This window comes from Felis catus, chromosome A3 (assembly GCF_018350175.1).
Source record: "Felis catus isolate Fca126 chromosome A3, F.catus_Fca126_mat1.0, whole genome shotgun sequence".
NCBI lineage: Eukaryota > Metazoa > Chordata > Mammalia > Carnivora > Felidae > Felis > Felis catus.
In genome coordinates, this window is record NC_058370.1 from 100,571,315 (window position 1) to 100,599,280 (window position 27,966).

General features: G+C 40.4%; 1 protein-coding gene and 1 non-coding gene across 3 annotated transcripts; both read left to right on the plus strand.

Moving 5' to 3' along the window:
• Positions 1 to 27,901, plus strand: PTCD3 (pentatricopeptide repeat domain 3). 2 transcript variants are annotated; one of them, XM_023251846.2, is made up of 24 exons: positions 1 to 159; positions 2,331 to 2,383; positions 2,502 to 2,538; positions 4,692 to 4,737; positions 8,535 to 8,603; positions 9,079 to 9,183; positions 11,142 to 11,265; positions 13,066 to 13,181; positions 14,649 to 14,716; positions 16,091 to 16,178; positions 16,578 to 16,638; positions 16,935 to 17,020; positions 17,695 to 17,839; positions 18,750 to 18,800; positions 20,567 to 20,656; positions 21,121 to 21,149; positions 22,224 to 22,330; positions 23,095 to 23,173; positions 23,267 to 23,357; positions 24,231 to 24,316; positions 24,833 to 24,981; positions 26,404 to 26,445; positions 26,852 to 27,010; positions 27,287 to 27,901. In XM_023251846.2, the coding sequence occupies exons 1-24, from the start codon at positions 35 to 37 to the stop codon at positions 27,357 to 27,359; spliced, it is 2,079 nt and encodes a 692-aa protein (XP_023107614.2). In that variant the 5' UTR covers positions 1 to 34; the 3' UTR covers positions 27,360 to 27,901. The 2 variants fall into 2 exon arrangements, with proteins under 2 accessions (XP_023107614.2, XP_023107615.2); XM_023251847.2 differs by lacking the exons at positions 26,404 to 26,445; positions 27,287 to 27,901 and having other exon boundaries at positions 26,852 to 26,990.
• LOC111559984 lies at positions 25,871 to 26,007 on the plus strand. The gene has a single exon (XR_002741444.1). It is a non-coding gene; the product is annotated as a small nucleolar RNA SNORD94 (small nucleolar RNA).
• Positions 27,902 to 27,966: the final 65 nt, after the last annotated feature.

Here is a 27,966-nt window from a genome sequence, read left to right on the forward strand (position 1 = left end):
CATGGGGTGATCCTGAAGGTCACGCTTTCCCAGAATGCGACGCGAAAAAAATCTAAAGATGGCGGCGGTAGCTTCGGGTCGCTGTGTCGGTGTCCGCTGCAAGCTTTGCCTGACGCTGACGGGCCAGTGGACGGGTCTGTGTGGAAAGGCCCCCAGCAGGTAAGAGACGCTTGGGAAACCCAAGAGAAAGACCGCCACCCCCCCCCGCCCTCGCCCCGGCCAACCTCGTCCTCTGTATCAGCTTTTCCCTAAGAGCTGTGGAGCTAGGGACGATGGAGTGGGTTGCGCATGCGCGGTTTCGCGGCCATGTGCTTAACCAGGTGCGGGTAGCTGGAGTCCTGGAAAAGGGCCCCAGACTACTTTGGTACGATGTTACTTCTTGGTTGGTTGGCTTACCCTGTTGTCGTGGAGCTTACGTTTGAATGTGCTATAGCAACCCCTCCCAAGTTTTAAAAATAGGAAATTATGCGTCCTTCTTTATTTTCACCAAATAGGGGAACTCTGAAGATTTTTCCCAAATTAAAGCAGTTTATGAGGGCCACTGTGTGCTGGATGTTATGGGGATGATTGGCCTAAGAAATTATCCAGGTCTTCAAAAACGCAGGGAAATCTAAAAGATTTGAGTACAGCCTTTGGGTTGCTGTGATTGTTATACCTTGGAATACATATTTAATACTTTTCACTAAATACAAGTAGTGGTGTAGTGGAAATAGAGTAACTTGTAATGGAAAGTTGGGAAAAGCCCAATTTTGGATTCCGTGTTTGCCATTTCTTGAGTGGGATAATAGACAAGTTTTTTGTAGAGTGGACCTCGTAATAACTGAAAAACGGTGAGAGATAAGTGAGATGTGTAATCTATAGTGTACATTTTATATGCGATACCTTCACTCAACTCTGCTCAAAAAAGAGAAAACGCCCCACCTGATACTGTGGAAGCCTTCGTACTCAATCGCAGTCCTTTTCTTCATAATGCCACTGTTGACATTTTTCTACTCATTTCCTTTGTCTGACAGCAGCATCTCTCCCTCTGTCTTCACCCACAAGACAACAGTGGTCTTAGATCCTAATTTCATGAAAAAGCAATAGCCAACTCTCTCTGAGAGTTTATCCCTCTGAAGTTGATCCCCAGCAGAGAAGTATTGTTTTCGAATGATACCTGAGACCAGATTCCAGTAGAGGAAGTAGCTTTGTGTTTAATCACATTTTGGCAATTTTGTGAATGGTACCAATCCCATGTAGGAAGGGAATACACAATAATAGTGCCCATTACTGTGTGATATTTGACTATTTCTTAGTGTGATCAGAACATTTTAATACTCATGGGTCAGTAATTCTAAATTTTGTGTAAAAAATAATAGCAGTTTCAAGTTTAATTTAGGACATACATATTTGGCAAATTCTTGATTGTTGGATGAAGTAGGATGAAAGGCCATGGTGATCTTTTTTTTTTTTTTAATTTTTTTTTTCAACGTTTATTTATTTTTTGGACAGAGAGAGACAGAGCATGAACGGGGGAGGGGCAGAGAGAGAGGAAGACACAGAATCGGAAACAGGCTCCAGGCTCTGAGCCATCAGCCCAGAGCCTGACGCGGGGCTCGAACTCACGGACCGCGAGATCGTGACCTGGCTGAAGTCGGACACTTAACCGACTGTGCCGCCCAGGCGCCCCCCATGGTGATCTTAGTTTAATAATTTATCATAATTGCTTCAAGTGGGATAGTCTTATTAGGGTGTTGTTCGTATAAAATCAGGGACTCGTTAAATTGTTCCTCTTAACCTCAGTGTTTCAGATTCCCAAAGTTGAAAGTCCCTTATATTTCAGGGGCGCCTGGGTAGCTAAGTTGGTTAAGCGTTCAACCCTTGAGTTTGGCTCAGGTCATGATCTCACAGTTCGTGGCATCCAGCCCCACATCAGACTCTGTGCTATTAGCACAGAGCCTCCTTGGGATTCTCTCTCTGCCTCTCCCCAGCTTGAGCATGTGCTCTCGCTCGCTCTTTCTCTCAAAATAAAATAAATGTTTTTTTAAAAAGTCCCTTATATTTCACATTTGCTGCTTCAGTTCAGGTGTTATTGAGATTTTTTTTTTCCTGATTCTATTTAATAAGATTGCCTGATTTAAAAATGTTGACCATTATTGCATCCATATGTCTATTTTGTAATGGTTTTGAACATGTTCTTCAGGCCATATCTTCTCAGTGTGCATTGACATGAATTATGCAGTCATTTAGACCCATGACAATTGGAAAATTTGGGTTCAAAATGCACATTGGTGGAAGGAGGTGGGAACTTCATTAATGAGTACCAGTTACAGGGCTTTTATTTTTTGCAGATTTTATTCTGGAAGTGCAACCCTCCCAAAGATTGAAGGAGCTAATGTAACAGGTATACAAAAATATATTGAAATAATTTCATTTCTATGTTAAATTATTGCACTAATTTGTAGTAGTAGTAGTGGTAGTATTGGGAAATTGATTTACTTTGTTTTATTTTTCAAATTAAGGGATCGAAGAAGTGGTCATTCCAAAAAAGAAAACTTGGTGAGTATTCAGTCAGTGTTCATTCAGCAAGGAGTTGAGTGCAAAACATTTGAAGGTAAGGAGCCAATGACAGAGAGTAGAGAGAGCATTTTGGGGGACAGAACAGCTGATGGGAGGAAAACTTGGGAGTTGGAAAGAACTTAAAGAGGAAGGTGGAGGGTAGTGAATGAATGGGGCGTGAAATTTAAATAGGGTTAAAAGACCTGAACTAAGTTGGGTTAATAGTTACATAATAGTTAATTATGAGCATCGTTATTAGAATAATTTCTTTCCTTTTTTTTTTCTTTCTCTTTTACGAAAGTTTTACATGTTTGGGAGACTGGACAGAAGTATTACTCTTGTGGTCTTTAAGGAAGGAAAATAAAATAGTGTGGACTGCAGAATTTAGCTTTTTTTTTTTTTTTTTTTTTACCTCACTAGAAAGATCCTTGATCTTAGGCTTGTAAGTTCGAACTCCACATTGGGTGTAGAGATTTCTTAAAAATAAAATCTTATAAAAAAACAAAAAACAAATACCAGACTCACAGTGGAGTAAGAGGGAGTCACAAGTTGATATCATAATCTGTAATGTTTTAATTTATTTTTTAGGGATAATGTATTCATTAAGGTTGCTTTTTTAAATAACTCTTTTTTGAAAAGAGAACTAATGAGTAATCTGAATGTCATTTTTTTTGTGTGTTTTTTTTTTTTTTTTTTTTTTTTTTTTTTACTGTTGTTCAGTATGCTATGACGATGTATTCACTTGGTAAGCCATATAGTCTAATGAAAGCTTTAGTTAGAGAATGCTAAGACATGAGAGAATGTCTTTGTCTCCATGAGATTACATAAATGTGATGTTAAAAAATGGATAGAACCCCAGTGATATCGTATATGTCAAGGAATTATTCAGTCTTGATGTAATATAAAATTTCCTGTATGTTGTTTTATAGCTAACTTGTAATGAATGTTAGGTTAAACTTTGTTTTGAAAGGTAACTTTTGGTTTACTAAATTTACTCTTCCTTTTTGGAAATAAAACATATAAAATGTAACAGGAGTAAAAATAAATTTGAAATTAAATTATCTAGATTTGTCTATTCCACTGAAATCTCTTCCAGTAGTTAGGGTCTCTACCCATAGAACAGCAGACAGCTAGCCTGAAATTTTTATAAAGGCTGTATAGTTGAGAGTTTCTAAATCAGAAGAGTACATCAGAAACATCTGGGAATTCAGCAAGACTGCATGTGACAGTTCTCCATGGAACTTGGAAAATTTGGTTTAGGAAGTCCAGAGTATAGTTTGTGATTTATTCTCATATATACTTGAGTTAAGAGCCACCAATTGAGGTAAAAGAGGCAAGAGTAGCCCAGAAAACTGCAATAAGAATGCATAGGAAAATGGGGCTCCTGGCTCACTCAGTCAGTAGAGCATTTGACCCTATCTTGGGATTGTGAGTTTGAGCCCCACATTGGGTGTAGAGATTACTTTAAAATCTTTAAAAACACACACAGACACACACATACATAGGAGAACGGATAGCAGGAGGCACGGTTCAGGATAGATAAAATTTTGAGCCACACATTGGGTGTAGAGATAACTTAAAAATAAAATCCAAAAAAAAAAAAAAAAGAAAGAAAGAAAATGGATAGGAGGCAAGGTTCATGATAGATACAGAGAATTTTTTGAAATGAGGGTGGAACTTGCTAGCCCTTGGTGATGGTAGGGGGGACCATGCCAGAAAGGGTAGGCAAAGTACAGTAGGAACATGTACTAATCACCTTTAGACAAAAGAACTAGGCAGTTTTTTTTTTTTCATGTTTATTTATTTTGAGAGAGAGACGGACTGCGAGTGGGCAGAGAGAGAGGGAGACACAGAATGTGAAGCAGGCTCCAGGCTCTGAGCTGTCAGCACGGAGCCCTACCTGGGGCTCGAACTCATGAACCGTGAGATCATGACCTGAGCCGAAGTCTGACACTTAACCGACTGAGCCACCCAGGCGCTCCAGTTTTCTCATTTTCTAACTTGTTATTCTAGTGATCTTAAGAAATAAGAACTGGCTTTAGTTGAGACCTGAACTTTTTTTACTGGCCAATCCATTCTGAGAATTGAATCACTTGTTCACTTTGTAGGTGTGAAAATCCTGACATGGGTTAACTTGTGATTCTTGTTCTTAGGGATAAAGTGGCTGTTCTTCAAGCACTTGCATCCACAGTGAATAGGGTAAGTAGGAGTTTTAGGTTTTTGTACCCAACTCAGTTAATTATACATTTAGTATTCATACCTCTTCATTATTCATGATTAAACTGTTGTGAATCTTGAAAGTTTATTGGAAATAATCTAATCCACTCCCTTCATGTGACAGGTGTGGAAACTAAAGGTTTGGGATGGTTTTGTTTTGTTTGTTTTTTCGTGTGTTTTTAAGTTTATTTAGAGAGAAAGAGCACGTGTGTGGGAGAGGCAGAGAAAGAAGGAGAGGGAATCCTAAGCAGACTCCATGCTGTCAGTGTAGAGCCTGATGAGGGGCTAAATCCCGTGAACCATGAGATATGACCTGAGCTGAGATTAAGAATTGGACACTTAACTGACTGAGCCACCTAATCACCCCAAAACTAAAGGTCTTAAAGGGACTGGCTACACATTGGTTAGGAAGTTAAGTACTTGACCTAGTTCCATGTCTTTTATCTCCAAATTCCATGTTTTTATCTTAGACCAATAATGTTTAAACTGAATCCCCTGAAGAGTTTGCTATAACGCATGGTCCTGGGGGATGGTTTGGGTGGGATACTGTAATGCAAGTGATCTGGCGACCAGCTTTGAGCAGTAGTGTATCTACTATGCTAGAAATAATGCAGGGATTGACCGTGTGCGTCCTGGAGTTTCAGAGCTGAGCAGTTAGCTTTGTGATCTGCACTAAAAAGTTACTTTATCTCTTGATGTTTCCACATGCATATCTATAAAATGGGGATTAATGATAGCATCAAACCTCAAGGTTTTAGTGAGAAATAAGCTAGTACATGTGACAGGATTTAGGACAGTGCCTAGCACAAAGGAGTACTCAGTAAATGCTAGCTGTTATTAGTGAAATATTTTTCAATAACTTTCTCTTGACAATTCAAGAATAGAGTTTGTAGTCTGATAGATAAACTGAAACCTTGGTAAATGCCTCAGAACATAATCTGTGTACCCAACTTGGGACTCAAATTGCCAACCCTGAGAAACTTACTGATTGTATTTTTCATTAGCAGGAAACTATACTTTTAATTTCAACTATGGGGACAATGTCTGAAATAATTAATTAGCTACCACGATACCTGTGAGGATACTGATCCTCTTTAAGGCCGTTATCACAGACTTCCGGGATTGTTTTCCATTGTAGATGTAAACTTAAGGAGTATTGGGCTAAATATGCACTAATATATCCTAGCAGTTTCTCAGAAGGGATTCTTAAAATACTGTATTTCCAGGGGTGTCTGAGTGGCTCAGTTGGTTAAGCATCCAACTTCAGCTCAGGTCATGATCTCACAGTTCATGAGTTTAAGCTCCCATTGGGCTGTGTGCTAATAGCTCAGAGCCTGGAGCCTGTTTCAGATTCTGTGTCTACCTCTCTCTCTCTTCCCTTCCCTCGCTTGTGCTCTGTGTCTCTCTCTCAAAAATAAACATTAAAAAATTTTTAAAATACTACTGTATCTCCATACTAGCATCATTTATCCCTAAGTAGGCACTTGAAATGTGAACTAGAGAAATGGTCCTTTGAGACTGTTCTCAATTTTTTTTTTGTAATTATGTGTATTTTTTTCTTTTTTTTATTTAATTTTTTAATTTTTTAAGTTTACATCCAAACTAGTTAGCATATAGTGGAACAATGATTTCAGGAATAGATTCCTTAGTGCCCCTTACCCATTTAGCCCATCCCCCTTCCCACAACCCCTCCAGCAACCCTCAGTTTGTTCTCCATATCTATGAGTCTCTTCTGTTTTGTCCCCTTCCCTGTTTTTATATTACTTTTGTTTCCCTTCCCTTATGTTCATCTGTTTTGTCTCTTAAAGTCCTCATATGAGTGAAGTCATGATTTTTGTCTTTCTCTGACTAATTTCACTTAGCATAATATCCTCCCGTTCTATCCACGTAGTTGCAAATGGCAAGATTTCATTCTTTTTGATTGCCGAGTAATACTCCATTGTATATATGTACCACATCTTCTTTATTGATTCATCCCTCGGTGGACATTTGGGCTCTTTCCATACTTTGGTTATTGTCAATAGCGCTGCTATAAACATTGGGGTGCATGTGCCCTTTCAAAACAGCACACCTGTATCCTTTGGGTAAATACCTAGCAGTGCAATTGCTGGGTTGTAGGGTAGTTCTGGTTTTAATTTTTTGAGGAACCTCCATACTGTTCTCCAGAGTGGCTGTACCAGCTTGCATTCCCAACTGTTCTCAGTTTTTTAATGAAAATGGCCTTCAAATCAAAGAAGTTGTAGAATTATGTGTGCAGCTTTCTGATTTGTCTGCATTTGGGCCTTGAAGTCCAGGGTATTCATTCAGTAACCACCTGTTCTACCCTTGTGATGCTGACCAGGTGCTGTGCCGGGTGAAGAATAGAGACCCTTTCCTCGCACAGCTCCTAGACAGGGAGAGAGTGAGAGCACTGAACTGTGGCCATGACAGTTGGGATAAGGGACAGTTAAAGGGAATGATAAGGGGATGTTGATAAAGGGACAGGTAAGGGGATGTTAAAGAACTAGCGTTGGTTGGATCTGATGATAGGTTAGTTGAATGGAAGTAATGGGACAGGATCTACAGTTTGAACTGCAGCATGGTCAGTACTGTTCACTGAGATAGAGGTGACAGGAGGGTGTAGCTTCAGGCAAGTGCAGTGTGGGGTTAAATTTGGTTCCAGTCATCTGAACTACAAGGCCAGAGTGGAGTTGTTTTTCACGGATTGTGAAGGACTTGGAAAATGTTGAGGGAGGAAAATTGGGAAGTAAATAGGAAGGATAAGTCTAGTAAAAGTTAGAACAACTAGAGCGTGTCACCAAAACTAGAGGCCCTAAATAGGAATCTAAGAAGAGTGATGTGGAGGATCAGAACCAGAGCTAGGCACCAGTTTGAGTATAATCAGGGAGTACGTACGTAGTCCAGGGCAGCTAACCTAGAACTGCTACCGCTGGTTTACCCTCACGTGACTGCCTCATGTTAGTAGAGTGGTGTAACCAGATGAAATGAGCCTCTAATGAGTATGAAGTGATATGGGTTTTGAAAGGGGCAGCGGGAAGCTGAGACGCCAAAAAGATATAGCCTCCGTGCCCTAGCTGTGAGCAGCCTTGCCCTGAGAGCTGCAGGGAGGGTCACCCTTGGAGAGGCCAAGTCAGTAAGACAGTACCTCAAGGGCACCGTGAGGAGAGATTCTGGATATAGGGTTTTCCTGTGGAACAGAGGTCCCAGAAGGCCCAGGAAAGGAGACTGCAGGGGAGAAGAGAGAATAGAGAAAGTACTTTGGGGGCAGTTTTCAGTGAGTGGTACTGAAGAGATTATTTTGCTCCAGGTTCTACCTAGAGCAGTTTAAAGAAGCGTACAGAGCTTGGACGGCAGCGCACAGAAGCTGCACCTTCCAAGAGGGCTTGGAGGCGTCTTCTGTGTGGAGGGCAGACTCTGTGATGGGCAGTGGCCGTGCTTGGAAGGAAACTGGTGCCTGACTCTGGTGCCCGGGCTAGTTAATTCAGAGGACCTGTAGTTTACAACAGCAGTAGTTCCTGGGACCACCCTCAGATCTTAAGGGGTCATGGGGGGCTGGGGGGCTGAGCCATTGTTTGCTTCAAGTTGTATGTAATTATAACCGAGTCTTAGAGAGCTGAGAGTGCAGTATAGGTGTTAGTGTTCCTCTCACTGTATACACACAGGTAAACTTCTGCATGTGTTATATATATAATCAAAACTTGTTTTTTACAGAGTTTGTGGTCATCAAACCTCCAGATCTTTATGAAAATCTAGCTAAAGAGACTTCTGTGTCTTCACAGGATTCCACAGCTGCCCCTTATGCATTTCAGGATGATCCTTATCTCATACCAACGTCCTCCGTGGAATCTGTGAGTAATTCCATGTAGCTTTTCTAGCATTATGTTTTATCTTGCTTGTTTGGGTTGAAGCACGCGTATGTAATTTACCTTATTTGTAAAAATTTTTGAAAAGTTAACAGGTGCTGATAGGTAATTCAATAGACTTTCTGAATCCCTTACTACTTTTTTAAAAAGTTTTAGAAATGGGCTGTGGAAAGGTTTTGGGTTTTAATAATCAGGGCTCTTTTGCATTGAAACAGTCTACTTGGTTTCAGTGCACTGGTTTTATGTTCCGCAAGCTGTATATAAGATGTGACCTAAAATGTCACACTCAGTAGCAGAGAAATAGTACGTGATTTAACTTGTATTTGGGTTTCTTTGTATTGTTGCATTCTTTTTTGAGGGGGTAGATAATTCTTCCTGAGGGTGTAATTTTGATCTTGAGTCAAAGTTACATGTAAATGCCAATTTCTATCTGATTCTTTTTTTTTTTTTTTTTTTATAGCGTTCATTTTTATTGGCAAAGAAATCTGGAGAGAATGCAGCAAAGTTTATTATTAATTCATATCCCAAATATTTTCAGAAGGACACAGCTGAACCTCATATACCGGTAAGGAGAGGTAATTGTGATTTTTCAGTTAATACTATGTAGATATAAGTTAAACCAAGTTTTCATAGCTGCTTTTGAGTAGCCATTTGAATGTCCTCAGTATTCAGGTGAAGTATTTAGTTAGTTAATTATGTTTTTATGTATTTTGAAAGAGAGAGAGGCAGGGGAGAGGCAGAGAGAGAAGTAAAGAATCCTAAGCAGGCTCGACATTGTCAGTGCAGAGCCCAACAGGGAGTTTGAACTCACAAACGGTGAGGTTGTGACCTGAGCTGAAACCAAGAGTTGGACTCTCAACAGACTGAGACACCCAGGTGCCCCTGGGTGAAGTCTTTTGATGAGTACAGTTATCTTTGCTCACAATAATCTTTTTTTTTTAAGCTCCTGTATGTGTTTGTTCCCCATCCTGTTTTCCCTGTTTGGCTACTGTGACACCAGAATCTTAGATCTTTATCTCTGTGACCGTTCCTTTTCAGTTTCCTTCAGTAGCTTTTCTATGCCCCCCCCCCCCCCCCCACCTTAAGCGCTGACGTCATCTTCGGTTTCCATGCTCAGCCGTTCTCTTATTCCTGTCTGCAGTCTTCCTGCTTCAGTGGCCCTTACATCCCATTCTTGTATATCTGGCCCAGATCCCTCCACTTTGATACTGTAGTGTCCTGGTTCCTCTTCAGAGTAAACCTTCTGCCTTTTTCTTTGAACTCTGAATTGTATTTCCAACTACCTCTTTGTTCTGTAGTCCTAAAGAGTGAGCATTGTGGAGGGTGTGTTGTGTGCTGTTGTCACAGTGGTGAGGGGAGCAGATGTGCCTCTGCCCTCCTGGGTTTATTAGTGGAAATAGTAACCTCAGACTCCTGTCCCAAACAGCTTTCTTCCCTAAACACATGCACCCACACACAACCCTCCTGCTTCTCCAGCAGCAACTCCTAGTGACAAATTAGGAGGTCATTGCGATTGTATAGGTAAAAATGCTGAAATCCTGGCCCAACCTTTCCCCTGTGTGTTTAACTAGCAGTTAACGTTTCTGTGCTTATTAGCTCACTTTGACTTGAAGCCTTCCATGGGTCCCTGCCTCCCTGGCAGGCAGCACTCTCATACCTCTGAGATCTCCCATCATTTACCATCACATTGCACTGTAATTATTTCTTTTTTCATTAGATTGGGAGAACCTTAAAGGCAGAGAATTACTTTCATCTCTGTGTCTCCAATGCCTAGCTTCATGCCTGGCATGAAATCGTCAGCATTCAAGAAGTATTAAACTAGTGAGTGAGGTACAACCAACATACTTTGGTGATAGTGAATGTTTATAGAGTAGAAGAAGCATCAGGGATGAAAGATTTCTGCCTCTGCAAACCAGGTGTACTGTGACACTTACTTTTTTAGAGAGAGACCACGAGTGGGGGAGAGGGAGAAAGAGAATCTTAAGCAGACCTGTTGCTCAGCATGGAGTCCAACACGGGGCTCGATCCCATGACCCTGAGATCATGACCTGAACCAAAATCAGAGTTGGGCACTCAACTGACTGAGCGACCCAGGCACCTCAGTACTCTGACATTTTTAAACAAGGTCGGGAAGAAAGAAGAAAGGGTGATTTTAGTAGAAGACAAAGGTTCAACTTGAAGTTGGGGAAGTTGGAAACAGGATTCTTCAGATATGGATTAAATATTTATTTTGGGGTGCTTTTAAAAATTCTCCCTGAGCTGGGAGATAGCTAAATGATCTTGTTTTATGTATTGGAGGGCTTTGATACTTTTTTTCAGTTATATTTCCAGTTACATAATTCCCTATATTCCCTATATATATTCAGTTATATTTCCTATGAGGTGTACACGTGTACCTGGTCCATGAAACATGAATTGGGATGGTGAAGTTTTATTTTGGTGTTTTGGTGATAAAAGTTCAGTCCTGCTAAGTTCTTTCCCCTTCAGCTGTTTGTGGTAACATTAGCCATCTTCTTTTCCTAGTGTTTAATGCCTGAGTACTTTGAACCTCAGATTGAAGGTATAAGTGAAGCTGCCTTAAAGGAAAGAATCAAGCTCAAAAAAGTCAGAGCTTCGGTGGACATGTTCGATCAGCTATTGCAAGCAGGTGACTCAGTTCATTTAAAACACCTCTAGGAACATGGGCTTGAAAGTGGGCTGTGGTTTATGTGATCGTGCTGGTTTTGAGTACAAGTTACAAGTATCTCTGATGATGTTTATGTTTTTAAGAGTTTAATGATATTTCCAGTCCTGCTTTAGCTTTATTTTTTGAATTATAAGTGAGATGGAGCTGTAACTTAGTTTATTGTGCTCTTCGGCTATATTGTGTTGGCAAGTAGGGAAATTGTATAGCCATTCTTCCTTGGCTTCTGTTTTTAACTTCTGGCATGTACGTATTATATTCAGGTTTCTTGTACTCTTTATGTATGGAGGCATAAAACAGATAAGGAAGGAATATTTAAAAAGGAAGCGCTAAATTGGGATATTGATTCTAGCTCTGACACTAATTAGCCCTGTGGCTTTGGAAAAGTCACTTAGTTCCTCAGAACTTCTGTCTCTAAAATTTTGGCTCTCTGAATTTGATCTGGATGAACCTCTGGTGGTATAGATCCAGAATGCATGACTTGTAAACTACCAGGAGAATGTACCTATAATAACATCAAAGGCAGCAGCATTGTAAGTTTATGGGCTTCAGGATGTTGTTCAGTGATTGAGGATAAAAACCAACCAGACATGGAAGAGATCGAAACTGAGTTGAATTGCTCAGTACATTCTTGAACACAACAAGAAACATTTGCAGAAAGCTGTGTTTGAGAGTTCTGGTGTGTAGCCTGCTGTGGCATTGGATGTACGGATGAATTGCTGATGCACGTTATAATTTAGGGAGCCTTTTCTCTCTGCTTGTTGAATATGATAAATGTCTGGTAAGTGAAGTTCTTAGTGCCCAGGCCTGTTTTCCTCTAGTTTTATACACTGTGGAATGGGCACATGCAGACATTCAGTAAAGACAGTGTGTCAGACCCACAGCTCAGAGTAACAGAACAAGCCAATATGCCATGGGATGGATTAGATGAAGTTTTACTATCAAGCCCCTAATAAGTACCAAACACTTTGCTGGGCATTTCACATGCTTAATTTAATTCTATAACATCTTAGGAGTTGCTGTGTTTTATAATAATTCTATAAAGGAAACATTATTAGGTAATTTTTCAGGGATATACAGTTCTGAGATAGTAAAATCCAATCCATTTACCCTTCATAGCCTCGGTTCTCTCCACTCTGCTATTTTCTACACTTTTAAATTCCTAATGGGCATTTTTATATCAGTATATTTTCTTTAGGAAAATGAGGGTACTTTTAAAATACTCTATTTCATACTTTTTCCCTTTTTTTCTTAGTGTCAAGATGAAAGCATGTTTTTGAGTAACAGTTTTTTTAGAAGCTATTATTGGACATTTAGGCTAGTATTTCTAGGCAGGTATTCCAGTGAGGGCCTGGATCCAAGCGGAATAGTTTTGCTTGCATTTGTAAAAATGGAACTGAACCAGGGGAACTAGGTGGCAGTAATTTGCAGAGTGTTCAGTTTGGAGACCGTAGTTAAAACCATGAGCTAGTTTCTCTGGAGAGACGAGTATGTAAAATAAGTGAGCACACACAAAGGTCAGGCTTTGTCTTGTGTTTTAGTCTCTCATGTCAGATCACACAGTAGGGATGGTGTCCCTGTCTGCATCACTCCAGGTGTTTGAGTTGATGTGGAGCGCATACTCATGCATTCTTAGGATGATGGTTGCCACTATATACGTAGGCAAGAAAGTCACAGGTTATAGAAAGTGAAGAATTTTAATCCAGTGAGCTTTAGTTCTTTGATGTTTTAAAGTTTTTTTCCCCCTTTTTCTTCTACCCACAGGAACTACTGTATCTCTGGAAACAAGTAATAGTCTCTTGGATTTGTTGTGTTATTATGGTGACCAAGAGCCTTCAGCTGATAATCATTTTCAGCAAAGTGAAAAATCAGAAGAATTGGTAATGGCTTTTGGCAGTGATTCTTAAAATTTCTTTTGGTAGTAATTTCATGTCAAAGTGAGGCAAGTTCTTATGCCTTATGTGTTAGGATAGTAGAGATTTGTTCTGAGATGTGATGTGGTACACTAGCTTTGATAAAAAGTGGTATGGAGGAAGAAATATTTAAACAATTATTTTAATTTCGGTTCCCTTCTTAAAAATATTTTGACCTTGCCTTCCGCATGCAGCTAAAGCTTTGACCAGAAATGTTTAGGAAGCCCCTCTTTTACTGTTACGTACAGTGACCACATGATGTGTAAGGAACAGGGAAAGACCCCCTGATCCCAGTCCCCTCAAAAATGCAAACATATGTGGGCATATAGTGAGCGTATGTGCTGGGGGTATATAGAACAGGATTGTGCCAAGGGCTGGCCTGTTGATAGTGAGTCCTATCTGACTTCTCAACCCAAGAGTTTTACTTCTGGAAAAAGATCCCAAGGGCACCCCTGGGTCCTGTGCACAGAGATTATATACCTCATTTTTATAATGTATTCATACTTAAAATTGCAAAAATGTGGAACACAGGCTAGATGTCCATTAGCATGTGACTGAACTGTGGTATTGTGTGGTGTTGGAGAAGACTAGGTCTGTTTGGCTGTGGAAAGATGGATCTTACATTGATAAGTGAGAAAATAGGCTAGACAGCATTCCATTTTTATAAAAGTATTTCCATATGCATGAGGGGAAAATGAAAAGTGCTTTTCTTTCCATAAATGTCTAGTTTTCCTCCACCAGATGTGCATTATTTACATAAAAGAAAAAAGTCTTTTAAAACATGTAGGCAGAGGGTTGCTGTCAGACACTGACTTCTAGAGTCTCTTCTCCTAGGCTCCCTGGCCTGGCTGGCCCTCTGCCCCCCTTGCCCCAACTGTAGAGGTGGTGTGGACCTGCACAGGGCCAGCCCAGCCTGCCTCACAATACAGCAGCGTCACCAAGAGTGGGGTTTATAAATCAAGGACGTGACGTTACTAGTCTTTAAAAAGAATCTTAGCTTGTGTTGGATTAGTGTTAGACATTAGATCCCATACCCAGACATGTCCTTTCTTGCTTTTACCTAATGAACAATATTTCTATGTGGGCCAAGCCAGATACAGCCAGATCAAGCCAGGCTCTGTTGTTTGGCTTTCCACTTTCTCTCTCTGGGCTAGGCTGTACAGGGTAATGACTTTATCTCTTCTCCAGCCTGTCATTTCTTGCTTTAAGGGCCAGCTTTACTTTGCATCTCTAAGTGAACTGATTTACGCTTTAGGAATTATCAGTTTTTTAAATGAACATTTACTGGAGTTTTCCTTCACCTTCTATTGGATCTGTATATCTTTTATTTTTCTAAAGTTTCCTTCGCCTTTCTGTTTTTAAGTATTCTAGGCTAGGAGAATGCATTCTGCTGTCATATTTTGTTTTATTTCTGTTGATGATGGTTCATTTCAGGAAGAGGCCATAGAGGAAAATAATGAAAAATCTAAGAAGGCTGGCCGTCAATTTGGAGTTACGTGGAGGTATGTTACCCATCGTTAAACCTTGTAGTAGGGTTTCCATTTGTGCATGGAATGTTTCCTGTCATCCCCTCAAGATACGCTCCTATGGTTTTCTAAGATATTTGTTTTTAGCATACAATATAAATATCACAATTGGTACTCCTATGTGTTTAGACCTCATTTCATAAGATCTTTACTTCTAACCAGCAGTATGAGGTTGACACTTCATTCTCCACCCCACCCATTTAACTTCATGTCCCCTTTACATGGTATTGGTTCCTTGGGTAGTTTCATCAGTGTCCTTCTGTGCAATATATACCTGTCACTCTGAAAGATTGGATAATTTGTTTACATAAGAATACACATAACACAACAGTGTAGTTCTAAATGAAGATTGCTGGTCAGCAAGCAGAAATACTCAACATTTCCAAACAAAAGGTGAGTAACATTTAACATTTGAGAAATTTAAGTGAGTAGGAATGTTTGAGTAAAAGAAAAGTATTTCACAGGGACATCTGGAGGAGGAAAGTTACTATTAATATCAAAAGTCTTTTTGGAAGTGTTAAATAGAATCCGGTATTTTAATAATTTTCCATAGTAGTTAAGAGCATGGACCTTGGTATATCATCCTGGCCCAAATCCTGGTTCTGATTTCCAGGACCTATTTGTAAGAGACAGAATCAAGGTACAGCATAGTCTGTATAACATGGATTATCTTTTTTCATTTATTTGTTTTAAAAAAAAATTTTTTTTTAACGTTTATTTATTTTTGAGACAGAGACAGAGCATGAACGGGGGAGGGTCAGAGAGAGAGGGAGACACAGAATCTGAAACAGGCTCCAGGCTCTGAGCTGTCAGCACAGAGCCCGACGCAGGGCTCGAACCCACGGACTGCGAGATCATGACCTGAGCCGAAGTCGGACGCTTAACCAACTGAGTCACCCAGGCGCCCCTATTTGTGTTTTTAAAGGAAGAAGGAGAGTAGATACGCCAGGGTGTGACATGTACACATGCTAGAATACAATAGATTCTGGAGAAACTACTTGCCTGTGGTTGCCTCTGGGGAATTGTATATGGTTGAAGGAGTGTGGGGAAACTTCACTGTGTACTCTTTGCACAGTTGGCTTTTTTGTTTAGTGTTGTGAGTATATATTACTTTTTTGTAAAAGTTCTGGTTCTGTCACTTAACCTGCCAAGCCGTGGACAACTTGAGGTTTTGGAGCCTCAGTTTTTCCCATTTTTCAGAATGATAACCATGTCTTTCATGCACGTGGTGGTAAGAATTTTATGTGTATAAAGTGCTTGGCACAGTGCTTGGAACATTGTAAACTCAGTAAATTGTGGTAGCTGTTGGTTTTTCCAGTTTCCCTGGTTGACTCTTCTTCCTGTGTCTAGGGCAAAAAACAATGCTGAGAGAATCTTTGCTCTAATGCCAGAGAAAAACTCACATTCCTACTGCACAATGATCCGAGGAATGGTGAAGGTAACATGTATTTATTTCTGTACTATTGTCTTTAATTTCCACTAAGTCAGGAATTTTTACTCTCAGAACTATTGTTCACTGGGCCAGAAAATTTGTTGTCTTGGGGGCTCTCCTGTGCATTGTAGAATGTTTAATACTTCCCTGTTCTCTACCCAGGGCATGTCAGTACTGCATCCTCCCCAGCCCCCAGTTGTGATAACTAGAAGTATCTCCAAGAATTACCAAATGTCACCTGGGAAGCAAAATTGCCAGGCAGTAGAGTATGAACTTCATGAGAACTGAGACTTTGTTTTGTTTTGTTTATTACTGTATCCCAAGCCCTAAAACAGTAGACATTGCAACTGTTTCTTAAGTAAACAAGTTGGATGATATTTAAGTTTTATCCTTACTGTCTTCCAGCACCGAGCTCTTGTGCAGGCATTAAACTTGTACACTGAATTACTAAACAACAGACTCCATGGTAAGTGTGTTTGGAGAATTTCCCTCCCTCCTTCCTTTTCTTCCCTTAGAAGTCTGTAGATCTTTGAATCCATGAAATTTTTGCATCTTGCCTCAATCATGGGCTCACTTTTAACCTTGTGGTATTAGTGGTAAAAGCAGGAGGAGAGTTCCAGAGAAGGGAGAGAGTGTCTCATTTTGTGAGCACAGGGTAACGAGCCAGGAGCCATATGTGCATTACTGCTTTGCCTTAAACTAAGCTATTTAGGCATAAGTCTTGAACCCAAATTTTGTTAAGGTGGTTTTCCTGTTTTACAGCTGATGTGTACACCTTCAATGCATTGATTGAGGCAACAGCATTGAGCATGAATGAGAAATTGGAGGACAAATGGAATAAGATACTGGTAAGGGGAAACCGTCATTTTGTCTCCTAATACGCCTAAAGTATCCTTTCCTAGAAATACAGGGGGTAGAGATTGAGCATTTTCATGGCAGATACTGCTCTGCTGGGTACTCAGCGGTTACTTGTTTATGCCCTCCTAGCAACCCTGTAGTTTAAATAACTGTGTCTTATATGTGAGAAGAAAAAGATATTAGACGCAGAGTCGATGGCTAGAATTCACAAACACCTCTGTTGCTTTATTTCTCATAGTATGTGGTTTTTTTTATTACAAACATAATGCATATTTCCTGAAACATTTGTATCTGGTAAGTTTGAAAAAACTTACTTGGGTTGTATTAGGGATAAAAATGTTTTTGTTTTTATACCATACTGTTCATTTAAAAAAGGAAAACAGCCCGGTTCATTCTAGTCTACGCTTTTGCTTTATGAGGCAGGGGGCGAAGACAGTTGGACACCTTGATCAAGCGAGGTGCGGTGACTGAATAGAGTGAGTTCTCTAAAAGGCAAAGTCACTGGCCCTGCTAACTAATAGATAATTCTTAAATTAGGAATATATTTATTAAATTACTTTAGATCTAGCCAGAGAATCAAATTATTTTTTAGTGTGTAATATTGGTTTATTGGACAAATTACCTACCCAGGCATAAACAAGACTTAACACTTGGATTTATCTAGGAGCTGCTGAAAGAAATGGCCGCCCAGAAGGTGAAACCAAATCTACAGACATTTAATACCATTCTGAAATGCCTCCGAAGATTTTATTCATTTGGAAGATTGCCGGCCTTACAGACCTTTCGTGAAATGAAAGCCATCGGAATAGGTGAGTATGTGCCCTCATGTCCTCCTCTGGAGACTGGGACGATGCTGACCAGAGATCTTAGATCCAAACAAGCAAAAATAGACACTAAACTCTTTTTGCTGTGTGTGTAATATGTTGAGAATTTCCGTTCCCCCATTTGGTACATTTAATTACATGTATTTATTAACGGCGGGAGCTCCGTTATCTTCATGTTCTTTATAGCAAACTACAGTATTCTTTTAATATTTTAGGTAGTTTTCTGTGGATTTCTTTACTCTGGGGAGAATTGTTCACTTGAGTTAACTAGTTAACTAGCATAATTAGGTATTTGAACCCAAATGTGCTATTGTATTATGTAGTTTTCAATAAAATTTTTTTTAATTAATTTATTTATTTTGAGAATGGGAGAGCAGAGAGAGAATCCCAAGCAGCCTCCATGCTTGCATGCTCCATGCTGTCATCATGGAGCCCAATGCAGGTTTTGATCTCACAACCTTGACATCATGACCTGAGCTGGAATCAAGAGTCAAGACTGTTAACTGACTGAGCCACCTAGGCAACCCTAGTTTTCAGTAATTATGAAAGGTTGCTGGGGACCTGTTCACTTTAGTATGCTTTAGTGCTCTTGAATAAAGAATCCTAGTACAAAGTACATTAGCTATAACATTTTAGTTAATATGTGTCAAGACTTTCTAAAAGTGTTTCTCACTTTAATCAAATGACGCTAATCAAACGTTAACGTTAATCAAATGAGCTAGGAAATATCTTCAGAGGAATAGAAATGCATCTTTTTGTTTGTTTGAAATGCATCACCTTTTATTTAAATACCAAAATCAGTGTGTTTTTAGTTAACTGTGCCTCAGGAAGCTGTATTTTGGATATTTGTGTCTGACTTATTTCTTACTTTTTTCTATCCACCTGGTAATTTGAGAACCCTCACTTGCAACATACCACTATATTATTCAGCTGTTTTATCAACATGGTATGTATGACGTTATACATAGTATGTATTAACTTTTGTAGAAAGTTGACCCAGCTCCTTTATGTTTATGTGATTAATTGTTGTGGGCTACCTTCACTGCATATGGTTTAAGAATAGAGAACTCACAAATTACAGTATCCTATAGCCTTAGCAAAAAGTTATTCTTGAAGGAAGTAACCTTGTTTGTTACATAAAACTTGAGCTGGAGGGGAAATGTTATTAGTACATTAAATGTACTAACAGTGTTGATGTGCAATTAAAAATGGTCAGAAGGTGTGTTAGTCTGGAGTTCTTTTGCCTCTGTAGAGCTGTGCCTTCCAGTAAAATAGCCAGTAGCCACGCTTGTTTATTTCATTAAAATTAAGATTCCTTTCTTGCATTAGTACTAGGTAGCCCCATGTGACTGCTGGCTCCTGTATTCAGTGATGCAGCAAGAGAACATGTCCGTTTTTACGGGGAGTTGTTGGCCATTGCTGTTCCATACCTGAGTTGAAATTTTACCTGTCGTCTCCCAGCTATGCCAGAAGGCCCTGGATACCTATCCTGATAAATGCTGTCAGGCTATGATGATTAAGTAAACTGTGCACAGGGTCTTGTACTGGAAGGCACATAATAGGCCATCACAGGCTGTGGGTTCTCGTTTGCCCCGCCCCAACTTGAGAAAGAACCCCTGGGTTCAGAAATGACCATTCTAGTCTTTCTCTCCTGAGATGGACTTTATAAAACAACAGAGGAAAACTTGATTGTGTTTTGGTGGGCTAATTTTACAAGATCCACACCACCTGTGGGGAAGATTTTTATCTTTTAGGGTGAGAGGAAGAGTAATTGACTTTATCTTGGAAATAGGTAGTTTCCACAATAATCGTATCTTCTAAAATTTTACTCAACCTTGGCGACACTGTAGTGAAACTAGTGTTTCTGACCCCAGACCCTGTCGGATTTGTCTGTACCATCACACATCACTTGGGGTTCAGTTGCTAACCAGAGTCTGTGGTGGAACACCTGGGAACAGAGGGGCAGACACAGGGGAAGGGGGCCAGCTTGTCTTACACGTATGTAAACTGGCTACTTGCAGGAATAATTTTTCGATGTTTGTTCAAAGGAGAAAGCCTAAAAAATTAAAGGATACATATAAAATTATTATGTAACCAATAAAATGATTAGGAATGCTAGCAAATGGAAACATGCTTGAGGAAATTGTAGAAGTGCACCTGTACCACCATTAAAACTACATATTCACTTGTGTGGATAAGGTAGGGAACAGATTTGGATGAATAGTGGGATATGTTTGGGAATTGTGTAGATGCGTTTTCTGACCTATTAGTACCACTCAGTTCATGTGATTGTAAAAGGATAGCCTATGTCCGTTATTTCTACTGTTTTTTCTTGGCTTTTTCATCTTGATTATACTTAAAAGCACAAATGATTACTGGCAAAAAAAAAAAGTTTGTTTTTCTAAGTAGGCAGTCTTGGTGAGGTTGTGTGTTTCCCGTTTCAGTGAAAGTCAAGTTTGAGACAAGATTGAGGAGGAAGGGAAAGTCTCCGCTGGGAGCACATAGACAAAGACCTGTGACTGTCCCAGATCGGAGAGTTGCACCCTGTACTGTGAACTTCTCCTTTAGCAAGCACGTGCCCCTGCCAGCCGTACACCGTGCCATGTGCTAGGGCAGAGGAGCAAGTGTGGCCCTTTGTGCCAGGTGCTGTGTGGTTGCTAGTGGTATAGAAGGAGAGTCCTAATAAGACCTGTGTGCTTTTGTATTCTGCAGAAAACCCTTCAAAAGGATCATCCCTCATAATCTACGATATTATGAATGAATTAAAAGGAAAGAAATTTTCCCCGAAGGACCCAGATGACGGTATGCACAGAATCGCTTGTGTGAGACAGCCTATTTTCTTGTCAGTGATTTAGAGGCCTTGTGGTGAGGACAGCGTTTAATTTAAAGTGTGTTTATTTATTTTGGGGGGGAGGCAGAGAGAGAGAGAGAAAGAGAGACTCCCAAGTAGGCTTCACACTGTCAGTGAGGAGCCCAGTGCTGGGCTCAGACTTAGCATCATGACTGAGCCAGTCTGACACTTAACCATCTGAGCCCCCCATGCGTCCCAGAGGACAGGTTTAACTTAGCTTAGTTACCTTACGGGTGGTTATTCTGAGGAAGCCAAAACGTGTGGCACGTTGCTGTATACATCCCCCTATGGTTTTTATTCCTTCAGGTTTAACTTACACATTGACAGTTGGGTCACTAGGGTTTTTATTAATGCTGCTCACTTAAAAATATATTTTATCCATTGTAACCAAGACTTTGTGAACTTTGATTTTCAGATATGTTTTTTCAGTCAGCCATGAGAGTTGTAAGTACTGCTTCTTATTTTTTGCTTTCCTTTATCCACTTCTTAAATTCATCTGTAACTGGGGTTGGAAGGTGAGGGGGAGGGGCTTTTCCCTGATTATTTTCACTTCCTGAGTTTTCTGTTTATGTCTTAGATTCTGATTTTTTTTCTTCTTAAATTCTATACTAACTCACATAGCACCTCTACCCTTTGTTGTATACATTGTTTTTTTTTTCACACCTCTGTTCAGATAAGGTTTCAGGGTATTTCATATTTTCCTATTGATGGCCTTTTAAATTGATGATGGTTGTTTTGAATTCTGGTTTTTCATTTTATGCTAATCAGCGGACGTGGATTAGCACATCCTGTTCCCTAAGGATAATGCTTTCTAAAAGTTTAGTGTGTATCCTTGCAGGTTTTTTCGTTAGGTGTTCAGACATACACAGCCAGATACATTTCCATGGTATTTTGTTTGCTGATAGCAACATAGTATTTCTAGGCGGGAGGGACTACAGTTTACTTAACTCTTCTCCTATGAGTGGGTTTTGGAGTTACTTCATGGGTTTTTTGCAAATACAGTGATGCTGGAGTGAGCACTCCATCTGTTTTGATGCACATGATCAAGTGTTTTCATAGGATTGATTTCTAAAGGTGTAATCACTAGACAAAATCATTTTGTGAGGCGCCTGGGTAGCTCCTTCTGTTAAGCATCTGACTCCTGGTTTTGACTTAGGTCATGATCTCACAGTTTGTGAGAATGAGCCCCGTGTTGGGCTCTGCACTGATAGCTTAGAGCCTGCTTGGGATTCTTACTCTCCCTCTCTCTGCCTCTTCCCTTTTTACATAATAATATTGTATGTGTATGTGTATATGCTATATAATATAACATATGAACATTAAAAAAATTTTTAATTTTCATGGAATTGGGGAGTTTGGTTTCATTTTTTCCCTTCAGTCTTACAACTCATTTGCTGTCAACCAGTAATAAATTGAATCAGCATAAATATTTCCATAAGTAACTACACTTTTTAATGTAATGAGCCACTATTTGGTTGATAAATCTCAGAGTGATGCTTACTGCTTGCAAATTTTCAGTGCTCAGTTCTCAGAGATCTAGAACTTGCTTACCAAGTACATGGCCTTTTAAACACCGGAGACAACTGGAAATTCATTGGACCAGATCACCGGCGTAATTTCTATTAGTAAGTGTGTTAGAAATGTATCCCTTTGCATTATTGGAGCCTCTTTAAAAAGCAACCATCAGTCATTTCTGCAAGTAGGAGACTCTTGGTAGCCCTCCTATGTCATGTCTGCAGGCAGCATGCCCCTAACTTAATGGTACATGTTAATTGAGCACTTGGAAATTGAAGCAGTGGTAAAACTGATTTGCCAGACTGAGATGTCAGGTGTGGATCTTTTAGGATATTTTTCTTTGTAACGCTTCAAACCCACGTGTCTTTTTCCTCCATGGCCTGTTTTATGTTTTTGAATATCTGGCAGGGTAGGTCCCTAAACATTTCAGCGCAGCCTCTTGTTTAAAGACGAAGATACAGAGATGAAGCCCAAAGAGACTCCTTAGAGGAGTTTGACTTCAGGTAGATAAAAACAAGAACTGAAGGAGGCAGCCTGTTAATAGTTGTGTGGTGATTGTCTTCTGTGTGTCCATCTCCTTGCTTCACACTGCGTGCTTTGAAAGTGAATGTGGCAGACCACTCCCTGGGAGCTGAGCACGCTGAGGAGGCAGTCATGAATGGCTAGTTGTGCAGAAGAAAGTGTTGATCAGGAAGTCCAGAAAGCATAGTTAGCATCCCCTGGCTCAAGTATTGTCCCATGTAACTTGAAATTGTTTGTTACTTACAAGTTGATTTTAAATTCTGTGTAAGATGTCATCACGTAACAATGCTGTAATTTAATCTTCTGCTGTTAACGCTCTGAGACTAAAACACACCTTTTCTCACCGTTACAGTTCCAAGTTCTTCAGTTTGCTTTGTCTAATGGAACAAATTGATGTCACTTTGAAGTGGTATAAGGACCTGATACCTTCAGTAAGATGATTCATTACTTATTACTGTGGATGTGCTTGTGGGTATCTTTGCTGGTTAATACTTTAAAAATACATTTGTATTTCTCTTAATCAGGTATTCTTTCCCCGTTCCCAAACGTTGATAGATCTTCTCCAAGCACTGGATGTGGCCAACCGGCTAGAAGTGATTCCTCAGATTTGGAAAGGTTGGTTTCAGCTTGTACGTCCAGGCCCATCTCATTTCATCGTCCTACATTTTGATTAACAAACGTGTTAATATTGTTAGGGACGGAAACTTCCATTTGTCACTAAATTGAATATATATGTAAGTTGAAGTCTGCTTCATGGTCCACTGGCTCATGTTGCACTGCACGAGTAAAAATGTACTGAAAGTGACTTAAATCCATTCCTTCGTGACAGGAATGGTAGAGCTGTGCATTTGTTGTGTGACATGACGGAAGATCATCGCTGATTACATGGCACGCCCTAGATTTAAATTCAGGTCCAGAAACGTAATCCACAAAGTCTAGGTTCTGTGTTACTCCTCTGTATCATGCTGCATCGTTGTGACTCAGTTGTTAAGAAGCCACTTGAATTTCTAAGAAGTAGGCATGGTTGTGGGTTTCTGTGTATAAATTGGCTGCAGAAGATGCTGTGTGTCCTCTGTTAGGGGACTGTGATTACAGCATGAGTTCCTGTCAGCTTCAAGTTTCCATGTCTGAACACTGAGACTAGAGCCCTGCCCTACTTCACAGGATTGCTTAAGTGGTTGTTACCTGTTATAAAATACCACTGATCACCAAGTGCTGTAAAAAAAAAGTGTCTTACATCACACGGAGTTGGTAGCTGCTCAAGAGTAGTGCATATGCTGTGGTTCACACTTGACTTGGGAGCAGGTTACTGGCTTCCACTGCTCCTTCTGTTCTTACCATGAATTATCCTAGTGGTGTCCTGGAGGAAAGAGTGTCAGCAACTTTTTTTTACCCACCAGAAACTACAATGGTGGACAAAGGTCTGCCAAAGAGTTTTGGTATTATATGACAGTAATCACTTCTCATTATGTTCCTTTCTGTTTGCAGACAGTAAAGAATATGGTCACAGTTTTCGCAATGCCCTGAAAGAAGAGATTCTGATGCTCATGGCAAGGGATCGGCACCCAACAGAGGTAGGGTATGTCCAAATTCAAGTTAGTTTACAGTAATCAGATGTGTACTGACCAGTATATTCTCAGAGGACCCTGTAAAGGTAATTTCCGTGGTCTCATCTAGGGAAACCTGGAGAGTTCTGCCATCTAAACCCAGATTTAAAGTCTACATCTAAACATACCCAACCATTAGCAGAATCTCTTCTAAAGTCATCTCATTTCTCTGGTCCAAAGTAAACAACATGAAAATAGTTTCTTTCTGCCCTGACAATAGCTTTTTTTTTTTTTTTTTTAAGTTCCTCTCTGAAAAGAAAACATGTTCTTTTTGAAAGATGTGGCCAATTTGCAAATTATTTACCCCAGAGCAGGGCAGGGTGCGTTCTTTTTTCTTCACTTTGTTACTTGTGTACCATACATGTGATGTGGTCCAGTGGTAAAATGGATTGCTCAAAAATGTTAACGCTTCAGTGGAGTCTCCTGAACTTAGATTCTCATAAAACCAGTTAGGCAATTCTGCTGATTCTTAGAGCCTCTCAGCTTCAGGTGGCGTTTGCTGACTGTGCTGCCGATATCAGATCTACTTATGAGAGCCAAGATGCCAGACAGACTGCTCCTGATTGGCCAGCCAACCCTCTGAACTATATAGCTGTCCTCTTTTTAAGGGGAGGGAGGACCCAGGAAGCCTGGTGAGTACAATACCAAAAGCATAAGAAGCCATTTGTACTTGGATCTCAGAGAACATTTGCCCTGGTCACTAGAGTTTTTCTCATCTGTATGATGTGTAATCAGAAGACAAATGAGTTTTCTACATAGTGTGTTTTCTCTGGGAACTGCAAATACCAACTGAAAAGGGAACTTTAGGAAGAAGACCAGTATAAGTGTATACAGTATATTTAAGAAAGGACATGGTTTAATAGGCTAATTTTCTCTTTCTGACCTGTTTTCTGTATTCACGGGCAAGTAAGTCACTTGTCTGTTCAGTTAAATAGAGTGATCAAAGAATATTTTTGAAAACGTTTTAGGCATTTGGTTTATCCAAGTGTTTCACTTGGGTGTAGTGGCCCTACCTCCCTGCTTAAAATGCGGGTTGTGCATTTGGACTTCAGGAAACTGGCATTTATAAACATGGCCTTAACAAGAACCATCTTTGGTCTGTGTCACTTCTGTGTGTTCATCAGCACTTCATTCACATACTCATTTTTAGTATTTGTGGATAGAAACTTAACATGCGTTCCTTTTTCCAAAAGCAGAGAAGTCAACAAAAGAATACTTTGTAGGAGTGGTCATAGTTAGGTGGTGTTGCTACATTTTGTTCTGGAGAGAAATGTGTATTCTAACAGTAAGTGGAGTACATGTATATGGCTTTTTCAACACGGGAGAGTAACTTAATTTGAACATAGGATTGCCAGCCCCAAATGTGGCTGTTCACTATGTTTAGGAAAAGCTGGTAAAGGAAGGCTTTACCGCCTACACTGGTCTTGGGAGTGTGAATCACACACGCGGCCTACTACACTGCTAGTGACCGAAACATTTGGCGCTCAAGTTTGTTAACTCAGGTTGACACTCGTTACGAATCAGGCTATGATGATTGGCGCAGGGGTACGGACCTCAGCTGAGTCATGGGAGCTGAATGTATGTGTTTCTCCTTTGTCCTGCATGTGGCAGGATGCTGGTGAGCACTTACAGGAGACTGATGCCTCAATCTGAGCCTGCTCTTCACAACATAATTCTAGGACACTGATCTCATTCTGGATTTTAAGAGAGGAAAGAGATCATTCTCTCTTGCATCCCTCTCTTCCAACTGCCCACGGGATGTATTCCTTCCCTGGGTGGACTGGAGTGATCCTCTAGAAGAGGATAGACCCCAGCAATTCTGAACACTGGCAGATCACATTTGCCTGGGAAACTTGACATGTACATATGTGAAGTTTGGAGGAGGATGTTGAAGCACCCAAGGTGATTTTGATGTGAAGACAGGGCTGGGAGCGAGCAGAACTCACAGACATATGTCTTCAGGGGCTAGCACTGGGAGGAGAAGAGCTATGGTCATCTGATCGCCATGTGTTCTACTTGCATTTATAATCTTGCTCCTGTCTCCTCTTGAATAGGAAAATGTTGGGGCTTTTCAGGAAGCATAATAAGATCCCTGGGTAAGTTGAAGTTAACAGGCCTGCCTGGGTACATCCTAGAATTAACTGCAGGGTCTTAACTCTTACCATGGGCTAATTGGAATTTTTTCACCTGCCTCAGCATTCTGATAGACAAGAAAATGCACAATTGCTCCCACCATCTAGGGCATCCTGAAACAAGCACTGTTTTTAGTCTGTGCTCAGTGATTGTAACACACTGGCAAGACACCGAATAGATCCTCAATGATGGCATACTGGACCAATGTTCATGATCCCTTTGGCTCTTTAAAGTTAGACTTCATGTAACTTTACCTCCAGAACTACTGTTGAGGATTTCATGACTCAACTTTATAAAACGGTAGATTTTGCACATAAATCTTTGAGGGGTTTCGTTGGGGAGTGTTGACATTTTGCCTTTCTTTTACAGAAATGAGTTGCTGGATGAGTTTATGGACAGTGCAAAAGCATCCAACAACCCTGCCCAGGCCATTGAGATAGTGAAGCTGGCCAGTGCCTTCAGCTTGCCTGTCTGTGAAGGCCTCGCCCAGAGAGTGATGGCTGACTTTGCAATCAGCCAGGAACAAAAGTAAGTCCTGCACCAATACCATAAAGGAAAGTGATACCAGACTGTTTGTCCATCTACCCGTTCACTGCTTATAGCTTTCTGCCTCCTGAATTTTCTTCTTTGCACAGTCAGTGTGTGTTAAATTTAGCTGCTATTTTATTTGTCATAGGAGTCAGAGGCCTATAGATGTGGCTCTTGGAACCTTTTCCCTTGTCCTTATAGTTGAATGCAGCTGCAGAGTCTCTCTCCCCCAAGACTGAATTGCAGTTGTAACCTTCCAGTTTTTTTTCCTCACAGAGAAGCCCTGGGAGACCTAACTTCACTGACCAGTGACAGTGACAGCGACAGTGACATCGGTGAAGGCAAATGAAAGTGGGCAAATCCGCAGCTGTGACCTAGCATAGCTGAACTGACCGTATTGTAAAGAGAGTACGGATGGTGAACTTTGAATAACAATCAATACAACATGGATGGCCTGATTTAAATTCCTAATTTGATACTTACTATACCACCCATTCAAGGTTTACTACCACTTAAACGAAAGCATCACTACCATTTTCATTTCTTCGGACACATTGTGAGGACACAGTTCCTGGTTTCAGTGCAAGCTCTGTGTCCCTGCAGTGTTTGTCAGCCAACTTGACACTGTTCTCCAGTGTGGTTCGCCCTCTCCAGGTGTGGACTTGGTCTCCGTTGGCTGATGCTGTGATGTTGGTGCTTCCTCAGTCTTAGAGGACGTGTCTGAAGGTGGTTTGCGTACGTATTACCATTGATACTGGGTCAGTATCCCAATATCAGGGATACAAAGAGATGCAAAATCGTGCATCTTCGAAACGATTAAACAATGGCAAAGGGCTGCACAAATGGGGAGATGAAGGCTGTAAATAAACTCCAGTAATGTATTTGCACGTATTTCCATTACTCTTACATGGCTTTTGTTTTCCCCCAGCCATAGGACTTGCACAAGAGTGCTTCAT

Excerpts from the sequence above, each read along its gene's own strand:
- PTCD3 (XM_023251846.2), top strand. The coding sequence starts at position 35 with ATGCGACGCGAAAAAAATCTAAAGATGGCGGCGGTAGCTTCGGGTCGC. Across the intron at positions 11,266-13,065 it reads CGATCAGCTATTGCAAGCAG|GAACTACTGTATCTCTGGAA; the intron begins GTGACTCAGTTC and ends TTCTACCCACAG. Across the intron at positions 13,182-14,648 it reads GTGAAAAATCAGAAGAATTG|GAAGAGGCCATAGAGGAAAA; the intron begins GTAATGGCTTTT and ends GGTTCATTTCAG.